This window comes from Taudactylus pleione, unplaced genomic scaffold, assembly GCF_031769625.1.
Source record: "Taudactylus pleione unplaced genomic scaffold, aTauple2 ptg001330l, whole genome shotgun sequence".
NCBI lineage: Eukaryota > Metazoa > Chordata > Amphibia > Anura > Myobatrachidae > Taudactylus > Taudactylus pleione.
Window position 1 is genome coordinate 203,961 of NW_028285730.1, and position 23,315 is coordinate 227,275.

Here is a 23,315-nt window from a genome sequence, read left to right on the forward strand (position 1 = left end):
GAATCCCGACACTTGCCAGAATCTCGGTGCCGGCGTCCTGAAGGTAAGTAGCGGGGTTGGAGGCAGGGTTAGCGTTATGGGTTAGGCACTACGGGGAGAGTTGGGGTTAGACACTAAGGGGGGGGGGTTAGGGATAGGCACTAAGGGGAGGTTTAGACACTAAGGGGGGAGGGTTAGGTTTAGGATGCGGGGAGGGGGAGGTTAGGTTTAGGCACTAGGGGGGATTAGGGTCAGGCATCGGGAGGGAGGGTTAGGTGAGGGGGAGGGTTAGGGTACTGACCCACAAGTGTCAGTGTTCTAACCCTGTCGGGATGCCGGTGTCGGGATTCTGACCGCCGGGATACCGAGAGCTGGCATCCCGTACCCATCCCCTTCAGAACCCCTTGGACACTTCCCCCCACCCCGAATGACTAATTAGGCAATTAGAAGTTTTTAGCCAAATTGGTCCAATAATTACATGTCTGTGGGGCCTATTCATCAACACTAAAATAACATTTTTAAGGACATTTTCCTTAATTACCGTTATTTTAGTGTTCATGAAGACATTTAGCACAGGAGATATCACTGATCTTGGGGGGGCACACAGAATTACCGCAGCTGAAGGCAGTGCTGCGCATGCGCTGGTTTTACGGACCTACCCCCATCGCTGACCTCCTTGACTTTTCTGTAGTGCATGGGGGGCTTTGATTGGTGATCACACTGATCACCAGACAATAATCTCTATGGGGGCATATAGTTTGAAAGAGGGGACTCCCCTTGTTCAAACAAGTTCAACCTCCATCTCTCTAGGTTGGGGAGATAGTGACTTAAATCCCCTTCCCCCACCCAAACCCCCCCATCTAAACCACACAGATGTTACTCCAAAGTGTCTGATAGCGACTGCATCCTTCTACACACTATTACCCCCCAAAATCTCATCAGGGTCAGAATGTACACTAGAATGCAGTCAAATCTCTGAGGCTTAAACGCAATTCCCATATGAAGTGAAACTTTCCGGAATTTGCACCCAATAGGCAACATTGTTGCCTAATACAAGCCTTGGGGCTTCTTTTCGGATAATCCCCCGAAAGCCATCCAATAGGATCCCTCCCAGGGTCCCCCGTGGCTTGCTCATGCGCTGGATGACCGCCTCGCATGTGCAGACGCACTCCTGGGTCATAAACCCGGAAGCCCCAACACCGCAAAGGACAACTCTTATCAGAGGAACTGTCCTTTGCAATTTTAATCCCAGAACTACACGTGATACGGCATTAATGACCGCCGCTATGCATGCGTAACGTGGCGGATGTATCACGTTCAAAGTGCAAAGCTTGAAACAGGCCGCTGTAGCACATCTCCTAACCATTTCATCCACTAATCCCTACTTAGGGGTATATTTAGCTGAGAATATTTGTGGTATATCCCCAGGTAACATCCATTTTTGGGGAGTTTACCAGCAAACATTAAGTACCACCCAGATGTATGTGTGGGGGACTGCAGCAGATTTCTGGGATCCACTCTATCCGTCGCAAAAGCAGCCCCAATAGGTTTCTAAGTGCATCATTTACCAAACTCAAGAATGCAAAGTATTCGTGGGGACCCCACGTTACTTTTTTCCACAAAACCCCCCCGAAAAACACACTATTCATTATTAAACATACACAAGTCACACTGATTTGTGAATGTCTGATGGCAACTTGCAGATCAGGAGGTGATGCATTTCAAACTTCTAATGACTCCCCGATTTGGCTGTAAAAACGGGCGAATATAGCAACACGAATAATGGTAAATTCCTGATTTAGGCAGAAATAAATGAAAAGTATTTCTGATTTGAGCCGATAGTGAATTCATTTCTAGTGAAAAAAAACAGCCGAATTTGCGACATTAACTCACCCGATTTCAACCCCAAAATAAGAACAAATCACCCGACTTTAATGATAGTAAATTCCCGTTTTGCAAAAAAGTGATATTTTCACCCGAGATAGCAATCCCGGAGCAACACGAATGTTAGTAATGTTAGTAAATGTACCCCCTAATCTCAGTCATGCTCCCCTTGTATCTACATTAATGAGAGACCTGACACAGCAAAAGTTGTGAGTGTGTTTCAGAGTCTTCCCTGAGTCACACAGTCACCGTCTGGCTCCCTGTGATGGGCTCTCTATGGTAATACACAGAGCTGTCAGACAGGAAATGCTTCATATCTGGTGCCAGCTGCGGGCACCTCTGTACACAGACAGCTGGTATCACATTCACCAGAGCTTCCTGCAGATGACACCACCAGAGGAGAGGGTGTTTATGTACATCATAGAGGCAGCACTGGACTCTGATGCAGTCCGTGTTGTCACTGCTGGATACAGCAATAATTACTGCTAGCAACATGTTTATGTCACATGGAAAATAAATACCCAGCTGTACAGTATCTGCTCTTCACTATGACATAGGCCTGATCCTGAGACGGACGCAGCTCCTTATACGGCCAATCTGTAGCAAACTGTGAATTTATTAAACAACCTTTTCTCTTTTACACACCCCATCACACCCATCCATCATTCACCACCCACCCTCTTCTTCTGAGATCCTTTACACACCCCATCACACCCATCCATCATTCACCACCCACCCTCTTCTTCTGAGATCCTTTACACACCCCATCACACCCATCCATCATTCACCACCCACCCTCTTCTTCTGAGATCCTTTACACACCCCATCACCCCCATCCATCATTCACCACCCACCCTCTTCTTCTGTGATCCTTTACACACTCCATCACACCCATCCATCATTCACCACCCACCCTCTACTTCTGAGATCCTTTACACACCCCATCACACCCATAAATCATTCACCACCCACCCTCTTCTTCTGAGATCCTTTACACACCCATCCATCATTCACCACCCACCCTCTTCTTCTGAGATCCTTTACACACCCCATCACACCCATCCATCATTCACCACCCACCCTCTTCTTCTGAGATCCTTTACACACCCTATCACACCCATCCATCATTCACCACCCACCCTCTTCTTCTGAGATCCTTTACACACCCCATCACACCCATCCATCATTCACCACTCACCCTCTACTTCTGAGATCCTTTACACACCCCATCACACCCATCCATCATTCACCACCCACCCTCTTCTTCTGAGATCCTTTACACACCCCATCACACCCATAAATCATTCACCACCCACCCTCTTCTTCTGAGATCCTTTACACACCCCATCACACCCATCCATCATTCACCACCCACCCTCTTCTTCTGAGATCCTTTACACACCCCATCACACCCATCCATCATTCACCACCCACCCTCTTCTTCTGAGATCCTTTACACACCCCATCACACCCATCCATCATTCACCACCCACCCTCTTCTTCTGAGATCCTTTACACACCCCATCACACCCATCCATCATTCACCACCCACCCTCTTCTTCTGAGATCCTTTACACACTCCATCACACCCATAAATCATTCACCACCAATCCTCTTCTTCAGAGATCCTTTACACACACCATCACACCCATCCATCATTCACCACCCACCCTCTTCTTCTGAGATCCTTTACATACCCCATCACACCCATAAATCATTCACCACCCACCCTCTTCTTCTGAGATCCTTTACACACCCCATCACACACATCCAACATTCACCACCCACCCTCTTCTTCTGAGATCCTTTACACACCCCATCACACCCATCCATCATTCACCACCCACCCTCTTCTTCTGAGATCCTTTACACACCCCATCACACCCATCCATCATTCACCATCCACCCTCTTCTTCTGAGATCCTTTACACACCCCATCCATCATTCACCACCCACCCTCTTCTTCTGAGATCCTTTACACACCCCATCACACCCATCCATCATTCACCACCCACCCTCTTCTTCTGAGATCCTTTACACACCCCATCCATCATTCACCACCCACCCTCTTCTTCTGAGATCCTTTACACACCCCATCACACCCATCCATCATTCACCACCCACCCTCTTCTTCTGAGATCCTTTACACACCCCATCACACCCATAAATCATTCACCACCCACCCTCTTCTTCTGAGATCTTTTACATACCTCATCACACCCATCCATCATTCACCACCCACCCTCTTCTTCTGAGATCCTTTACACACCCCATCACACCCATCCATCATTCACCACCCACCCTCTTCTTCTGAGATCCTTTACACACCCCATCACACCCATAAATCATTCACCACCCACCCTCTTCTTCTGAGATCCTTTACACACCCCATCACACCCATCCATCATTCACCACCCACCCTCTTCTTCTGAGATCCTTTACACACCCCATCACAACCATCCATCATTCACCACCCACCCTCTTCTTCTGAGATCCTTTACACACCCATAAATCATTCACCACCCACCCTCTTCTTCTGAGATCCTTTACACACCCCATCACACTCATCCATCATTCACCACCCACCCTCTTCTTCTGAGATCCTTTACACACCCCATCACACCCATCCATCATTCACCACCCACCCTCTTCTTCTGAGATCCTTTACACACCCCATCACACCCATCCATCATTCACCACCCACCCTCTTCTTCTGAGATCCTTTACACACTCCATCACACCCATCCATCATTCACCACCCACCCTCTTCTTCTGAGATCCTTTACACACCCCATCACACCCATCCATCACTCACCACCCACCCTCTTCTTCTGAGATCCTTTACACACTCCATCACACCCATCCATCATTCACCACCCACCCTCTTCTTCTGAGATCCTTTACACACCCCATCACACCCATAAATCATTCACCACCCACCCTCTTCTTCTGAGATCCTTTACACACCCCATCACACCCATCCATCACTCACCACCCACCCTCTTCTGAGATCCATTACACACCCCATCACACCCATAAATCATTCACCACCCACCCTCTTCTTCTGAGATCCTTTACACACCCCATCACACCCATCCATCATTCAACACCCACCCTCTTCTTCTGAGATCCTTTACACACCCCATCACACCCATCCATCATTCACCATCCACCCTCTTCTTCTGAGATCCTTTACACACCCCATCACACCCATAAATCATTCACCATCCACCCTCTTCTTCTGAGATCCTTTACACACCCCATCACACCCATCCATCATTCACCACCCACCCTCTTCTTCTGAGATCCTTTACACACCCCATCACACCCATCCATCATTCACCACCCACCCTCTTCTTCTGAGATCCTTTACACACCTCATCACACCCCATCCATCATTCACCACCCACCCTCTTCTTCTGAGATCCTTTACACACCCCATCACACCCATCCATCATTCACCACCCACCCTCTTCTTCTGAGATCCTTTACACACCCCATCACACCCATCCATCATTCACCACCCACCCTCTTCTTCTGAGATCCTTTACACACCTCATCACACCCCATCCATCATTCACCACCCACCCTCTTCTGAGATCCTTTACACACCCCATCACACCCATCCATCATTCACCACCCACCCTCTTCTTCTGAGATCCTTTACACACCCCATCACACCCATCCATCATTCACCACCCACCCACTTCTTCTGAGATCCTTTACACACCTCATCACACCCCATCCATCATTCACCACCCACCCTCTTCTCCTAGATCTTTAACACACCCCATCACACCCATCCATCATTCACCACACACCCTCTTCTCCTAGATCTTTTACACAACTCATCACACCCCATCCATCATTCACCTCCCACCCTCTTCTCCTAGATCTTTTACACAACTCATCACACCCCATCCATCATTCACCACCCACCCTCTTCTTCTGAGATCCTTTACACACCCCAACACACCCATCCATCATTCACCATCAATCCTCTTCTCCCAGATCTTTTACACACCCCATCCATCATTCACCACTCAACCTTTTCTTCTGAGATCCTTTACACACCCCATCACACCCCATCCATCATTCACCACCCACCCTCTTCTGAGTTCCTTTACACACCCCATCACACCCATCCATCATTCACCACCCACCCTCTTCGCCTAGTTCTTTTACACACCTCATCACACCCATCCATCATTCACCATCCGCCCTCTTCTTCTGAGTTCCTTTACACACCCCATCACACCCATCCATCATTCACCACCCACCCTCTTCTCCTATATCTTTTACACACCTCATCACACCCCATCCATCATTCACCACCCACCCTCTTCTGAGTTCCTTTACACACCCCATCACACCCATCCATCATTCACCACCAATCCTCTTCTTCTGAGATCCTTTACACACCCCATCACACCCCATCCATCATTCACCACCCACCCTCTTCTTCTGAGTTCCTTTACACACCCCATCACAAATATCCATCATTCACCATCAATCATCTTCTTCTGAGATCCTTTACACACCCCATCACACCCCATCCATCATTCACAACCCACCCTCTTCTGAGTTCCTTTACACACCCCATCACACCCATCCATCATTCACCACCCACCCTCTTCGCCTAGTTCTTTTACACACCTCATCACACCCATCCATCATTCACCATCAGCCCTCTTCTTCTGAGTTCCTTTACACACCCCATCACACCCATCCATCATTCACCACCCACCCTCTTCTCCTATATCTTTTACACACCTCATCACACCCCATCCATCATTCACCACCCACCCTCTTCTGAGTTCCTTTACACACCCCATCACACCCATCCATCATTCACCACCAATCCTCTTCTTCTGAGATCCTTGACACACCCCATCACACCCCATCCAACATTCACCACCCACCCTCTTCTTCTGAGTTCCTTTACACACCCCATCACAAATATCCATCATTCACCATCAATCTTTTTCTTCTGAGATCCTTTACACACCCCATCACACCCCATCCATCATTCACCACCCACCCTCTTCTGAGTTCCTTTACACACCCCATCACACCCATCCATCATTCACCATCCGCCCCCTCTTCTTCTGAGTTCCTTTACACACCCCATCACACCAATCCATCATTCACCACCCACCCTCTTCTCGTAGATCTTTTACACACCCCATCACACCCATCCATCATTCACCACCCACCCTCTTCTTCTGAGTTCCTTTACACACCCCATCACACCCATCCATCATTCACCACCCACCCTCTTCTTCTGAGTTCCTTTACACACCTCATCACACCCATCCATCATTCACCACCCACCCTCTTCTTCTGAGATCCTTTACACACCTCATTACACCCCATCCATCATTCACCACCCACCCTCTTCTTCTGAGATCCTTTACACACCCCATCACACCCATCCATCATTCACCACCCACCCTCTTCTTCTGAGTTCCTTTATACACCTCATCACACCCATCCATCATTCACCACCCACCCTCTTCTTCTGAGATCCTTTACACACCTCATCACACCCCATCCATCATTCAACACCCACCCTCTTCTTCTGAGTTCCTTTACACACCCCATCACACCCATCCATCATTCACCACCCGCCGTCTTCTCCTAGATCTTTTACACACCCCATCACACCCATCCATCATTCACCACCCACCCTCTTCTTCTGAGTTCCTTTACACACCTCATCACACCCATCCATCATTCACCACCCGCCCTCTTCTCCTAGATCTTTTACACACCCCATCACACCCATCCATCATTCACCACCCACCCTCTTCTTCTGAGTTCCTTTACACACCTCATCACACCCATCCATCATTCACCACCCAAACTTTTCTTCTGAGATCCTTTACACACCCCATCACACCCCATCCATCATTCACCACCCACCCTCTTCTCCTAGATCTTTTACACACCCCATCACACCCATCCATCATTCACCACCCAAACTTTTCTTCTGAGATCCTTTACACACCTCATCACACCCCATCCATCATTCACAACCCACCATCTTCTTCTGAGATCCTTTACACACCCCATCACACCCATCCATCATTCACCATCAATCCTCTTCTCCTAGATCTTTTACACACCCCATCCATCATTCACCACCCACCCTCTTCTTCTGAGATCCTTTACACACCCCATCACACCCCATCCATCATTCACCACCCACCCTCTTCTTCTGGATCTTTTACAAACTCCATCACACCCATCCATCATTCACCACCCACCTTTTTCTTGTGAGATTCTTTACACACCCCATCCATGATTCACCACCAATCCTCTTCTCGTAGATCTTTTATACATCCCATCACACCCATCCATCATTCACCACCCACCTTTTTCTTCTGAGATCCTTTACACACCCATCCATCATTCACCACCAATCCTCTTCTACTACTGTAGATCTTTTACACACCCCATCACACCCCATCCATCATTCAATATCCACCCTCTACTTCTGAGATCCTTTACATGCCCCATCACACACATCCATCATTCACCAAAAATCCTCTACTTGATCTTGTACACACACCATCCATCATTCACCACCCACCCTCTTCTTCTAGATCTTTTACACACCCCATCACACCCATCCATCATTCACCATCAATCCTCTTCTAAGTCTTCTACACACCCCATCACACCCCATCCATCATTCACCACCCACCCTCTTCTTCTAGATCTTTTACACACCCCATCCATCATTCACCATCAATACTCTTCTCCTAGATCTTCTACACACCCATTCATCACTCACCACCCACCCTCTTCATCTGAGATCCTTTACACACCCCATCCATCATTCACCACTCATTCTCTACTCCTAGATCCTTTACATGCCCCATCACACTCATCCATCACTCACCCCTACCTTTTCTTTTGAAATCCTTTACACACCCCATCACACCCATCCATCATTGTCCACCCACTCTTCTTCTAAGATCCTTTACGTAGCCCATCCTTCATTCACCGCATATGCTCAACTCTTGAGATTCTTTACACACCCATCCATCATTCACCCACCTTTTCTTCTGAGATCCTTTACACACCTCAGCAGACTGCAGCCATCATTCACCAACCATCTTCTTTTCCTCAGATTCTTTACAAACTCCAATCCATCAGTCACCACCAATCCTCTTCTCCTAGATCTTTTACACACCCCATCAAACCCCATCCATCATTCACCACCCACCCTCTTCTTCTGAGATCCTTTACACACCCCCATCACACCCAACCATCATTCACCATCAATCCTCTTCTCCCAGATCTTTATACACACCCCATCCATCATTCACCACCCACCCTCTTCTTCTGAAATCCTTTACACACCCCATCACACCCATCCATCATTCACCATCAATCCTCTTCTCCTAGATCATTTACACACCCCATTACACCGCAACCATCATTCACCACTCACCCTCTTCTGAGATCCTTTACACACCCCATCACACTCATCCATCATTCACCATCAATACTCTTCTACTAGATCTTCTACACAGCCATTCATCACTCACCACCCCTCTCTTCGTCTGAGATCCTTTACACACCCCATCCATCATTCACCACCCATTCTCTACTCCTAGATCTTTTACATACCCCATCACACCCATCCATCATTCACAACCCACCCTCTTCTTCTGAGATTCTTTACACACCCCATCACACCCATCCATCATTCACCACCCACCCTCTTCTCCTATATCTTTTACACACCTCATCACACCCCATCCATCACTCACCACCCACTCTCTTCTTCTGAGATCCTTTGCACACACTATTCATCATTCACAACCAATCCGCTTCTACTAGATCTTTTACACACCCCATCACACCCATCCATCACTCACCACCCACTCTCTTCTTCTGAGATCCTTTACACACCCCATCCATCATTCACCACCCATTCTTCTCCTAGATCCTTTACACACCCCATCACACCCATAAATCACTCACCACTACCTTTTCTTCTGAAATCCTTTACACACCCCATCACACCCATCCATCATTGTCCACCCACTCTTCTTCTAAGATCCTTTACGCACCCCATCCTTCATTCACCACATATCCTCAACTCTTGATATTCTTTATATACCCCATCCATCATTCACCCCACCCTTTTCTTCTGAGATCCTTTACACACCCCATCAGACTGCACCCATCATTCACCACCCATCTTCTTTTCCTCAGATTGTTTACAAACCCCAATCCATCAGTCACCACCACCATCTTCTTCAGCGATCCTTTAAACTCCATCACACCCATACATCATTCACCACACATCTTCTCCTGAGATCCTTACAAAACCTCTTCTTCTAAGATCCTTTACGCACCCCATCCTTCATTCATCACATATCCTCAACTCTTGAGATTCTTTACACACCCTATCACATCCATCCATCATTCACCCCACCCTTTTCTTCTGAGATTCTTTACACACCCCATCACACTGCACCCATCATTCACCAATCATCTTCTTTTCCTGAGATTCTTTACAAACCCCAATACATCAGTTACCCCCACCATCTTCTGCGATCCTTTACACACTCCATTACACCCATTCATCATTCGCCACACATCTCCTGAGATCCTTACAAACCCCAATCCATCATTCACTGCTCACCCTCTACTTCTGAGATCCTTTACACACCACATCACACCCATCCATCATTTCGTCATCTATGCTCTTCTCCTATGCTCTTCATCTGACAATCTTGACATGTATGACACCAATACATAATTCACCATTTAACTTATTTTCCTGGAATCTTTTACTCACCCCTTCACACCCCATCCATCATTCACCACTCACCCTCTTCTCCTGAGATCCTAAACACGCTCCATCACACCCCATCCATCATTTCACATTTATGCTCTTCTTCTGACAATCTTAGCATATCCCAAAACACCAATACACAGTTCACCATTCACACCTCATCCATCATTCACCACCCATCCTCTTCTTGAGATCTTTACACACTATTACACCCCATCCATCATTCACCATCCATCCTCTTACACACTTCATCAAACCCCATCCATCATTTACCACTCACCATCTACTTCTGAGATCTTTTACACACCTCATCCATCAACCACCCTTTTTTTCTGATATTGACACTCCCCATCACACCGCACCCACCATTCACCTACCCACTTCTGAGATTTACAATCCCTCTCATACCAGAACCTTCATTTATTAATGCCCCTCTTCTTATGAGATCCTTTACACACTCCATCCATCATTCACCCCCCACACCATCTTCTTCTGAGATCCTTTACACATCCCATCCATCATTCACACCCACACCATCTTCTTCCGAGATCCTTTACACACCCCATCCATCATTCACACCCGCACCATCTTCTTCCGAGATCTTTTACACACCCCATCCATCATTCACCCCCCCACACCATCTTCTTCTGAGATCCTTTACACACCTCATCCATCATTCACACCCGCACCATCTTCTTCCAAGAACCTTTACACACCCCATCCATCATTCATACCCGCACCATCTTCTTCCGAGATCCTTTACACATCCCATCCATCATTCACACCCGCACCATCTTCTTCCGAGATCCTTTACACACCCCATTCATCATTCACACCCGCACCATCTTCTTCCGAGATCCTTTACACCTCCCATCCATCATTTACCCTCACCATCTTCTTCCGAGATCCTTTACACATCCCATCCATCATTCACCCTCACCATCTTCTTCTGAGATATTTTACATAATCCAGCACACCTCATCCATCATTCACCAGCTATACTCTTCTTCTGACAATCTTTACAGACCCCCATTACCACATAACACTAATTCATCATTCAACCTCTTTTCCCGAAATCCTTTACAGACCCCCTCACACCTTTACACAGCCTTTCACACCCTATCCACCATCCGCCACCAATCCTCTTCTTCTGAGATCCCTTACTCACCCCATGACACCCATCCAACCTTCACCACCTAACCTCTTTTTCTGAGATCTTTTACACACTCTATCCATCATTCACCACTCCCCATCTTTTCCTGAGATCCTTTACACACCCCACCCATCATTCACCCCAACATCCTCTTCTGAGATTCTTTACACACCCCATCACAATCAGCCCATCATTCCCCACTCTTCTCAGATTCTTTACACCCCTATTAAGCCCCATTTATCATTCACCACCCACCCTCTACTCTTGAGGTGTATATTTATACAGGATTTGGCTGAATAGTATAGGTTAACAAGGTAATCTAGGTTTAGATAGATGAGTGCAATTTATCCCTATTTATGGGACAGTCCCAATTTGAGGTGCCCATCCTGCCACCATGACTGTGGAAATGTTGGGTACAGCAGAACACTGGTGGACAGGTGCCACTGGTGGGCACAGCAATGCATGGGAGTTTTGAACAGAGGTATAAGTAGCCTGGGGCTTCAGAAGTGGTAGACACGTCACCATGTGTATGGCCACGTCTCATTGTGATGAGGGCACACCGCATTGCCCTGCTCACTGCCATGTGTAGGTGCCACGCGACAGGAGCCACTGATGCTCACAGAGCAATCAGAGGAGCTAGTTATGCTTTTGGGATACATGGCATGTTAAATGTTGTGAGGTGTAGTAGGGTTTATGGTGATTTACTCATAATTACAATCAGCCTAGTGACCTGGTAAGCAGCAGAAGTGCATCTCTGAACAATTGTGTAAAATCTGCCGGCTGCATACAATCTAGTAATGTAACAGCTAGTGGGAGAGGTCACTGGTAGCAGAACCAGACAGAGGAAGCCAGCAGGGATTCCCTCCCATGTGATGGAGATGTAGGCACTGTCATGTGACCAGACCATGACATCAGACACAGGGATAAAACACAGAGCTATGGGGTGACAGTATCCTAATTAGATCACCGCCAGCAGAACCTGAAAGAGGACATTAGCAGGGATTCCTGAAAAGGAGAGAGGAGACAAAGTAAAAACCCGACCATGATAAGGTGCGTATCCACTACACGAGAAAAATGAGTGATTGAATGATTACGAAATCGTTATCGTTCATTAATCGTGCAGTAATTATGCTGGCAACGACCAGCGATGCGCGTTCCCGCTGGTCGTTGTCGCCATTTGTCATCACCTGAACATGCAGGCTAACCTAACGAGATCGTCAGGTTGTGCATGAGGGAGGGTGCATGCACTGAACGACATCTCGTTCAGTGTGGGCACATTGGGCCTGATTCAGACCTGCTCGCAAGCGGGTCGATGACCGGGCAGTGCGCATGCACGGCGTGCGCAAGCCCCGCAGCGAGCGAGAATTTCACTCGCTCCGGGGCTCGCTACAAACGGGGCGGCTGTTGATGTTGATCGACAGCTCGCCCCGTTTTGTAGGAAGTGAGGGGGGGTGGCTGGACAAAAGGAGGCGTTCCTGAAGGAACGCCTGCAGTTTGTGGGCGGCCCTACTGACATCACTCGTGATGTCAGTAGTGAGCTTTCGGCTCTATTAGAGCAAGGGTCTCGTCGCAAGCCCGATGGTTAAGACCATCGCGACCATCACCTAGCCACTCGCAAAAGGTGTGGGAGGTCACCCACAGCTTAGCGAGCGGCCAGGAGCCGGCTTTTTTTTTTAAAAAGTGTCCGCCCTCATTCAGAGCGAGCGCTCGCTTTTGTGAGCGGCTCTGAATGAGGGCCATTATTCACTGCACAGGATGATGAATAATTACAATGTTGTAATCGTACAGTCGTGCCACCCTCATGTAGTGGACATGCCCCTTTAGATATCAGAATCTCCCAGAAACAGGCACTAACAAACCTCTCAACTTTTTTAATCACTGAATTGATTCATCGAGTCTGTTTCTTAGCTGCACGGAATTCTGAACGTGGACACATTGAGCGATGATCAGCAAACTGGGCCCGCGTCACTGGCTGCATAGCATACACAGCTCAAAGTACTTACGCGTGATTCTAAGGGGTCAATTCAATTAGGCGAGGCAAAGTCGCACCTGCAATGAAGTGCTGCTATATGCTGCAATTACGGTACCACTGAACTCGTGGATTTTTGTTCACAGTCCCATAGAGCTACGTGCAAAAATCCCCAAGTTCAGGGTGAGATCGGGCAGCGAATGGGGCCAGTCCAGCTATTGTTGCCGGCTTTTCTATGCCGTTGCAATGGCAATGCGCCCCCCTTGCTCCTCATCAAATTGACCGCTATGTCGGTCGCATCTCGGTTGCTTCTCATTTGTGGCTGGAGGGTCATTACTGGATTGCAAAGGGGTGTAATAAATTTGTCGTGGGCGTATGCTACTCTGAGCTGTGCGCGTGCGGATCCAATGTTCAGTCAGTTCTCCTGCAGGAACTATGTGGATGGTGTAAATGCTGAAGAGAGGGCTGGGGCCAGTGCGGGTATATCGATGTGACCATCTAAGAATAGCGGCGTGTGTTCACATGTAACCTCTAATCCCAGAAAGCGCCCAGAATCGTGACACATTACTGCGAGCCAGGCCCATAGCGTGCGCTCAGGAAAGGGGGTGTGGTCACATACATGGGAGCATGTAAGGATGGCGGGACGGACAAACCGAGAATGTCCATAAATTGCGACAGTTGGAACTACGGCACCCATCTAACGAAACCTCCATATTACCCAATTACTCAAGAGAATTCTGGACCTCATTCAGAGGCGGTCGTTAGATGCAAGCGGTCGCTCTGAATGAGGGCGGCCGCTTGCATCTTGTAGTGCTGCCTCTTGGTCGATCGCTAAGCTGTGGGTTACCACCCACAGCTCTAGCGACCGACCAAGGTGATGGTCACGATGGTCAAGACCATCACGACCATCGGGGCTTGCGACGAGACCCTAAGGTTGGGTCTCGGCATTCGCAAGCCCCAGGGAGCTTCCTGCTCTGATCGAGCAGGAAGCTCCCCAATGACATCACTGCTGATGTCAGTGGGGCAGCCCCCAAACGGCAGGCGCTCCTCAGTTTGGCCGGCCACGCCCCCTGCCTGCCTCCCAAATGGGGCGAGCTGTCACTCAACATCGACAGCTTGCCCCCTTTGGTGCGAGACCCCTAGCGACAGAGCACCCGTCGCTAGCCGGGTCACGTCGGCTCTGACATGCGCATGCCCAGTGGGGGAACATCGACCCGGTTGCGAGCTATCAACGCTTGCGACCGGGTCTGAATGACCCCCTCTGTATCTACACCACGATTACAATTGTTATAGTCTATTAATCTGAGACATATCTGGAAAATTATACTACAAGCTACGTAAGCAAACAGAATACATGATCCTTACACATAACACAAACTGACTGTGGCAAATTAGAATTTTTTAATATTCAGAATAATTTCCCTTTAATAGAAGCAATTCCCACTGTATTACTAAAGCTGAGGAAAGGAGATGATAAGCTGTGAATATATCTTTATCTATATAAACATATCTACCAGCCGTCCCAATGCTGGTGAGAGAATCACAATTAAATCCCGACTAGTCTCTAGGCCCAACTGCCAGGACTGTTGTGAGGCGATTCTCACCCACCGCCATGAGAAGCTGCCATGCGTCAGGCTATCGGCGCTGCTATCTTGTAGATAGCAGCGCCGATAATGACAGGGGCGCATATGCTGGTATGTATGATATTCAGTAGGTTTGTATATAACTGAGTTCAACTGAAGAGTTTTCACTTAAAAACAAAATATCCTAATGTGTATAAAATTTTCTAAACTTCAAGCGCCCGCTGGGGATAGTAAAAATTATCTGACCGAGCTGAAATTTTGCACACAATTTACTGTTATGGACCCACAACTTTTCCGCACTACAGGTTGAGTCTCCCATATCCAAATATTCCGAAATACGGAATATTCCGAAATACGGAATAATTTTGGCATGACTGAGATAATGAAACCTTTGATTTTTGGTGGTTCAATGTACACAAACTTTTTCTAAGGCACAAATTATAAAAAAATATTGTATAAAAGGACCTTCAGGGTGTGTGAATAAGGTGTATATGAAACATAAATGAATTTCATTTCGGTACACAAACTTTGCTTAAGCCATAAAATTATTGAAAATATTGTATAAAATGACCTGCAGGCTGTGTGTCTAAGGTGTATATAACACATAAATGCATTGTGTGTGTATATTTGGGTCCCTTTCCCAAGATATTTCATTATGATATGCAAATATTCCAAAATACGGAATATTCCGTTATCCAAAATACCCCTGGTCCCAAGCATTTTGGATATGGGAGACTCAACCTGTAATAGTATTTCGAACTCGTAATTTTGTTATTACATTCAGCTTTAGTGACCTGGATATAGAGAGAACAAGTAAAGTTGCATCTTAAACCCTGGTTAATCCCTGCTGACTGCATAGATTCTGACACTGCAACTTGTGCCAGTGGGAGGCTGCCCCGTAATCTTGGTAGTAAATAGTATTATTATTGTTATTAGCATTTATTTAGAAGGTGTTGCATATTTCCGCAGCATCCTACATAAAGCAGTAAAGGTACAAAAAAAAGGGTAAATAAAGCATCAAAGTAACATGATTACATGAAATGACAACCTGACACATTTTATCTATATTGCCCAATTGGTAATAAGAGAATTATTGTTAATAATACATGCTCTCCTGTGAAATAAACACGTATTACAGTCATTTGTAACGTACCTGGGTGGGGAGAAGATTCACTCGATAAAATGGAGAGAATTTTCTGCATTTGTTTAAAGCACCAGCCAACAAACATATAAAATAATAGAATTCAAACCCCAATACTCCCCTCCCCCTATTGCCCTGGGTATAAGAACCCTCAGCCAGTGGGGTTATTAGAAAAGCAGATTCTACACTAACCGGTCTATAGAGCCTCCAGGCTCGATGTGACATAGCAGCGGCTTTGCTTCTCTGTGGGCCTGACCTAGATAGGTAACGCGTAATATTAAGTGTGAAACGCGCCGTCCCCTTGTACTTAATGTTATTGGTGATTTAAATTTGCTGGTCAATCCTGCGAAGAAGCAAAGCTGCCGCTTGGTAAATGTAGTCCTTTCCTCCGTTCCAGGTGTCCTCTGTCTGAGTGTCACCTTCTCCTCCACTCCCTACATCTTATCCCTCTTTTTGGACATTTGCTCCCATCTGTAGAATATCCCCAGAACACATACGGCTATTTCACACCCATGATGCCCATTCCCAATCTCCCATGACCGCGGAAACTGCTCTCCCCCTCGCCCATCATCCCCGACTTCATCTTCAACAATGACTGGAATAATCGCCTCATTCTGCATTGAGTTTGGTCGCTATCCCCACTCTCCCTCCCCTATTATACCCCGACCAGAGCGGAGAGCAGAAATAATTGACGCCATTGTCACCTCAGTCCTGTGTGCAGGCTATCAGTTCCATGATAAACGGACTATAGAATTTATAAATGCAGTGCGGAATGGTGAAGTGAAAGCGGAATTCGCAGATTGTCATCACCGGAACGTCGCACCTCTGCGAAAACAGCCTGTTCCACCGCAGAAATTCCATGTGTGTAATATATTGATGCAATTTCATCTCAAGCCCAAACCTGCGGACCATATGCGCAGAAACTACGCCCTACTCCAGAGACCATGGGCTTCAGAGCCGCACGTGATACCGTCGCAATTCTGGGCGTTTTCTGCGATGGAAAAATCACATGCAAACATTCGCTGGTATACTGAGTCTGACGCATATAAGCGCCAGCACCTCCACCAGCCACCCGCTGACGAGAGCAGCCATCATCGACATTGGCAACGGCCTTGTCCCTGATGCAGGAGGTCAGACTGACGTCAGACAGATCTCAGCATAGCCAACCTCAGACTAGGATGTAACCTTGTGTACGTGAGAGCCCCCAATATTGCCCCTTTCCCACCCAATAACGCCCCTTTCCCACCCAGTAATGCCCCTTTCACACCCATTAACGCCCCTTTACCACCCAGTTACGCCCCTTTCCAACCCAGTAGTGCCCCTTTTCCACCCAGTAGCACCCTTTTCCCACCCAGTAATGCCCCTTTACCGCCCAGTAACGCCCCTTTCCCTCCCAGTAATGCCCCTGTCCCACCCAGTAATGCCCATTCAGCTACAAGTGAGAACAGATGCATTTTACTCATAAGTACTTAAAGATGCGCATGTAGCGCCTGATTCACAGTTGTACGCTATGCGAGGTTTACACAGCTGTGCGATTATCGGCAATGTGCGCAGGCATCGGAGTCGCACTGCGTATGCATCAAGGTACATTACTGTAGTCGCTCGCAACGAGTATTTATTTGCAGTGTGATTAAAGTCAGGGAGCGTTTGGGGGTGGTAACGGGGAGTGTTGGCTAAAAACGCAGGCTTGTTGCGACCTCCATCTGTGATCCTGTACGCAAATGCTGGTGGTCAGGACTCTGGAAATCAGGACTGTTGCCTGATATACTTTATAAATACAAGATAATATTTTGGGTCCCAGCTTATCCGATCAGTCCTGTGTTATCTCGGTTAAATGAAATACCTGAATAGCCCCACAATGACCTCACATTGGTGTTGCTGGTGGGAGAAAGGCAAATCAGAACTAATATCCCCAAATATAAAACCTTACACACATTTCCCCAGTCACAGACCCAAGAACCAGCTTCTGTATAATACATCTAGGCCCTCATTCAGAGCCGTACGCTCTGAGCAGAGCGCACGCTCTGAATGAGGGCCGGCCTCCATGAAAATGGAGCGTCCTTCTGGACGCTCGTATAGCTGTGGGTCACCACCCACAGGCTATACGAGCGTGCATTTTGATGGCCGCAATGGTCGAGACCATCGCGACCATCGAAATTGCGAGCCGGAGCCTGCGGTTGAGGTTTTCAACCGCAAGCTCCGGAGTGATTTTGGCTCTATCAGAGCCAAAATCACTCCCACTGACATCACTAATGATGTCAGTGGGCCGGCTTTTGACGGGAGGCGTTCCCGTGGGAACGCCCCCGTCAGGGAGGCACGCCTCCCGGCACGCCAACCAAAGGGGGCGTGCTGTCAATCAACATTGACAGCACGCCCCCTTTGATCGGACACAACGAGCGAAGGACTTTCCTTCGCTCGTCGCGTCTGGCGCATGCGCACGACGGAGCTCCCTCCGTCGTGCGCATGCTCAGTCCAGAACATCGACCCACTTGCGAGCGGACAGCCGCTCGCGAGTGGGTCTGAATCAGGCCCCTAGTGTTCTAATAAGAACCTTTAATACAATAAAACATAATGTCAGACATTTGCTCAGAACTAGGTACAACAGACCAGTCAGACACCTGTAGTGTGGTCACTGTGCGGAGGGTCCTGCAGCATCGGGTTAGGGATATTGGGGGATAGCTGTGTACCCCGCTGGTCTCCTGCATAACGTGAGCACAATAATCAGGGCTGGGTCCTGTCAGTGTATCCAAAGTATCATAGATCTCACAGGGTTTACATGTGGGCATACTTGGACTTGTAGTTCCACAACAGCTGGCGATCCAGAGAATACCTCAATCTGTCGTAGACTGCGGATAATTAAAGTGTCAGCTCTGCTGCCTACGTGCGTCTGTTTGAGGAATGGCTCAGGACTTTGGGCCTTATTCAGAGATGGATGTTAATGTGATCTCAGCTGCTAAGATCACCCGAGCAAAGGAACGCCCTACTTCTCATCTGCGTACGACGTTGCTTACATGCGTAAATATCGGTAACATCGCCGCAAATCAAGCAGCCATCTTGCCCTTGCGGTAGGTCTGACCAGCCGCAAACGCTGCAGTTCTCCTCGCACGCTGAGAGCTCTCATGCTGTGAATGTATCGCAATGGCTAATTTACACAACGCCCATGAAACTGCGTTCAGTCAGACACGCCTGCGCTTTTCTAAACACCCCCGTTACCAACCCCGAACGCTGACTACATGTCACTCACTTTGCCGATGGATGCTCTGTGCATACGTAATCACAAAGCAATCGCGGCGAGAGTGCATTGCGACAAACAATGGCTCCATCTGCGGTATCAGGGGTGCAGCCAGAAGTAGGTGGGGGGGCAGAGAAGCTACATTACACTGCGGTCTCAGGGGTGCAGCCAGAAGTAGGTGGGAGGCAGAGAAGCTACATTACACGGCGGTCTAAGGGGTGCAGCCAGAAGTAGGTGGGGCAGAGAAGCTACATTACACTGCGGTCTCAGGGGTGCAGTCAGAAGTAGGTGGGGGGCTGAGAAGCTACATTACACTGCGGTATCAGGGGTGCAGCCAGAAGTAGCTGGGGGGCAGAGAAGCTACATTACACTGCGGTCTCAGGGTTGCAGCCAGAAGTAGGTGGGGGGCAGAGAAGCTACATTACACTGCGGTATCAGGGGTGCAGCCAGAAGTAGCTGGGGGGCAGAGAAGCTACATTACACTGCGGTATCAGGGGTGCAGCCAGAAGTAGCTGGGGGGGCAGAGAAGCTACATTACACTGCGGTATCAGGGGTGCAGCCAGAAGTAGGTGGGGGGCAGAGAAGCTACATTACACTGCGGTATCAGGGGTGCAGCCAGAAGTAGGTGGGGGACAGAGAAGCTACATTACACTGCGGTCTCAGGGGTGCAGCCAGAAGTAGGTGGGAGGCAGAGAAGCTACAGTACACTGCGGTATCAGGGGTGCAGCCAGAAGTAGGTGGGGGGCAGAGAAGCTACATTACACTGCGGTATCAGGGGTGCAGCCAGATGTCGGTGGGGGGCAGAGAAGCTACATTACACTGCGGTCTCAGGGGTGCAGCCAGAAGTAGGTGGGAGGCAGAGAAGCTACAGTACACTGCGGTATCAGGGGTGCAGCCAGAAGTAGGTGGGGGGCAGAGAAGCTACATTACACTGCGGTATCAGGGGTGCAGCCAGATGTCGGTGGGGGGCAGAGAAGCTACATTACACTGTTGTTTTACACATTTTTAAAATAAACTTGATCTATCCCTGAACTTTTTATTTTCTCACTAAGGGGTCTAGTTACTAGGCAGTGTTAGGAGACAGAGTGATAAGGTGCCAGCCAATCAGCTCCCAACTACCATGTCACAGGCTGTGTTTGAAAAATGACAGTTGGGAGCTGATTGGCTGGCACCTTATCACTTATCACTCTGTCTCCTAACACTGCTTAGTAAATAGACCCGTATATCTGGAATCTGGCGTAAAGTCCAATATATTCCTCCTATATCACAGCGGCTAAAATTCAGTTTTATTGTTACGATTGGAGAAATGACTGTTCCTTTTTCAATAGGAAAGTCCCTATTTCTGACCTATATCCACCTGCAGATCTCTCCCTCCTAAGAGGTGACTGTACAGGTGCGAGGGCACAACCCAGTTCTGGCTTCCCAAAATCTATCTGTCTCATACCGAGTACAGATTTCTACCATTCCTGGTTACTGTCAGGTTCTCCTGACGCGTCATTAGTGGCTGTGTATAGTAAGTTATGTCTTTGTCAATGTATATTAGAGGAAATATAAACTCTATTCATAATAAACGCATATTTTGACTGTATTTCATATCAACAGACAACATGCAGTAAACCATATGAGACATACAGCTTCATTACTCTGAATACTACCTGTAACCCCCCCTCTGCAGCACTGCGCAGAGTTGTGGCACCTTAGAGACGATCCCGGTAATCTCTAGCCAATAACAGGATCAGGCGGGGCAGAACGCCAGCTGATGCTGCCCACGGAACAGTGGGCCTGATTCAGAGCCGCTTGTAAGCGGCCGCTCGTTCGTTCCGAGTGATGTTCGCACATCTGTGCATGCGTATGGGTTGTAATACGCATGCGCGAACCAGTCAGTGCGGTCGAAAATCGTGTGCTCGCAATATAGCGAATGCCTGCTAATTTGAGTAACAGGAGGAGCCGTTTGTGGGTCGTAACAGGGGAAGGTGCTTGAAAACGGGGAGTGGAGATCCGAACGCAGGCGTGCCAAACGGTTAAAACGGGCGTTTAATGGGTGTGCATAATTAACAGAGTAGCGTCATCGGCCACGTCACTTGGTTGTCTTTTAGCCTGAACTGCTCGCATGATTGCGGTAGGAAAATGCTACCACAAGCACTGCGAGCAGTTAATTCGCCTTTCGATGTACTCGATTAATCTAATAAATAGCGGAGATGACGTATGATGTGAGCGTCCAGGGGCGTTTTTTACAAAAAAAAAAAGTCTGCATGTTTTGTTCGCTCGTTCAGACATAGAGGCGTCAACAGACCGCAAAGAGCGAACGGTCAATTTAAATAGCCAGCCCCTTTTCCTGGATGAGCGAGCGCATATAGCGTCCGGCTCTGAATCATGCCCAGTGACCCAAGTGACAGAAATGTTAGACACGGGCAGAACGCTCACTTTGTATTTTACAAAAAACATCTGTGAGATGTGGGAGTACCCATGTTCTATCCGTCCCTTCCACCTACCTCAGCTTCAGGTTAGCCATAAAGTCCTCTATGGTCACATTGTCCAGGAGGACAAAATCCGCTTTGCCAAACTCCAAGCTCTCCTGCTCCGCCATCCCACCAGGGGGCTGCTAGCAGGTTTTTAGGGGGTGAGAATAAGACTCGTTGGAGGATCAGACACAAATAGTAGCTGCCAGCCCCTGACAAGTGCACAGGAAGAATGAGTGAGGCAGAGAGCCGGTCTGCGACTTCCTGGTGCGGTTTCAGGCGGGGAGAGGGGCTGTCAGACGAACGAATGGAGGGAAGTTACAGAGAGAGGTGATTACAGGGTCTATGAGGATAACACGACCGTTATCCACGTACAGGCATCACTGACCACCGAGCAGCAACAGAGAGATCCCGTATTCTCAATGTGCCGACTCTACAACCGTTCATCACACCTGCAAAGTCATCTAATGCTGTATCCATCAGCCGGATGACAGGAGACCACAGACACGAGGGTGGGGAGCGAAGGGCAGAGCCCAGGTCTCCACCCAAAACGTCACTTTTAGTATTAGTCCGAGGGCACTATGCTAAGGCTATATAGTGATCACCACATAATAAGTGTAACATTTAAACAATTTGAATTTCATTTAAATAACATTTTAGGTGGTGTTCTTTATATTACTCCTAAATGGTATAAACTCAGCCTTATGCTCTAATAAAGGTAAGAACACCTTCACCTCCAGCTTAGAGCTGCGTCAGCGGAGCCTCTGGGCCCCTGCGCCGAACCGTTTGTTGTTCTTCCTGACCGGCTGTTCAGCTGTCAATCAGTAATATATTGGTGGCTGGCATGTAAATATATACAGTAAAGTAGAATTGTTAACAAATGAGGAATTGTGTAAAACACATCACAATGTTTCAAAGGCCCGATTATGAGCCGCAAGCACCGCCGAAGTCGGGCGCAGTAGAGCCATGTTTCTCTACTGCGTGCGTCTACACTGCATGCGTCCCGATTGTTAACGCACAGAGTCGCAATCCTGATTCAGAGGCACGGCCTCCGAAATGTACTAGAGATGTGCTGGGTGGGACTGGGCTATTCAGAT

The 23,315-nt window shown here is 48.1% G+C and overlaps 1 protein-coding gene across 1 annotated transcript in view; it reads right to left on the reverse strand.

The window, feature by feature from the left end:
* The window catches only part of LOC148443113 (unconventional myosin-Id-like), a gene marked incomplete at its 3' end in the record, with an annotated part of 199,590 nt that extends 177,220 nt beyond the window's left edge, over positions 1–22,370 (reverse strand). Inside the window, exon 1 of the mRNA XM_088463194.1 lies at positions 22,252–22,370. Coding sequence (XP_088319320.1) covers positions 22,252–22,346 — 95 coding nt within the window. The remainder of the gene's footprint in view (positions 1–22,251) is intronic.
* Positions 22,371–23,315: the final 945 nt, after the last annotated feature.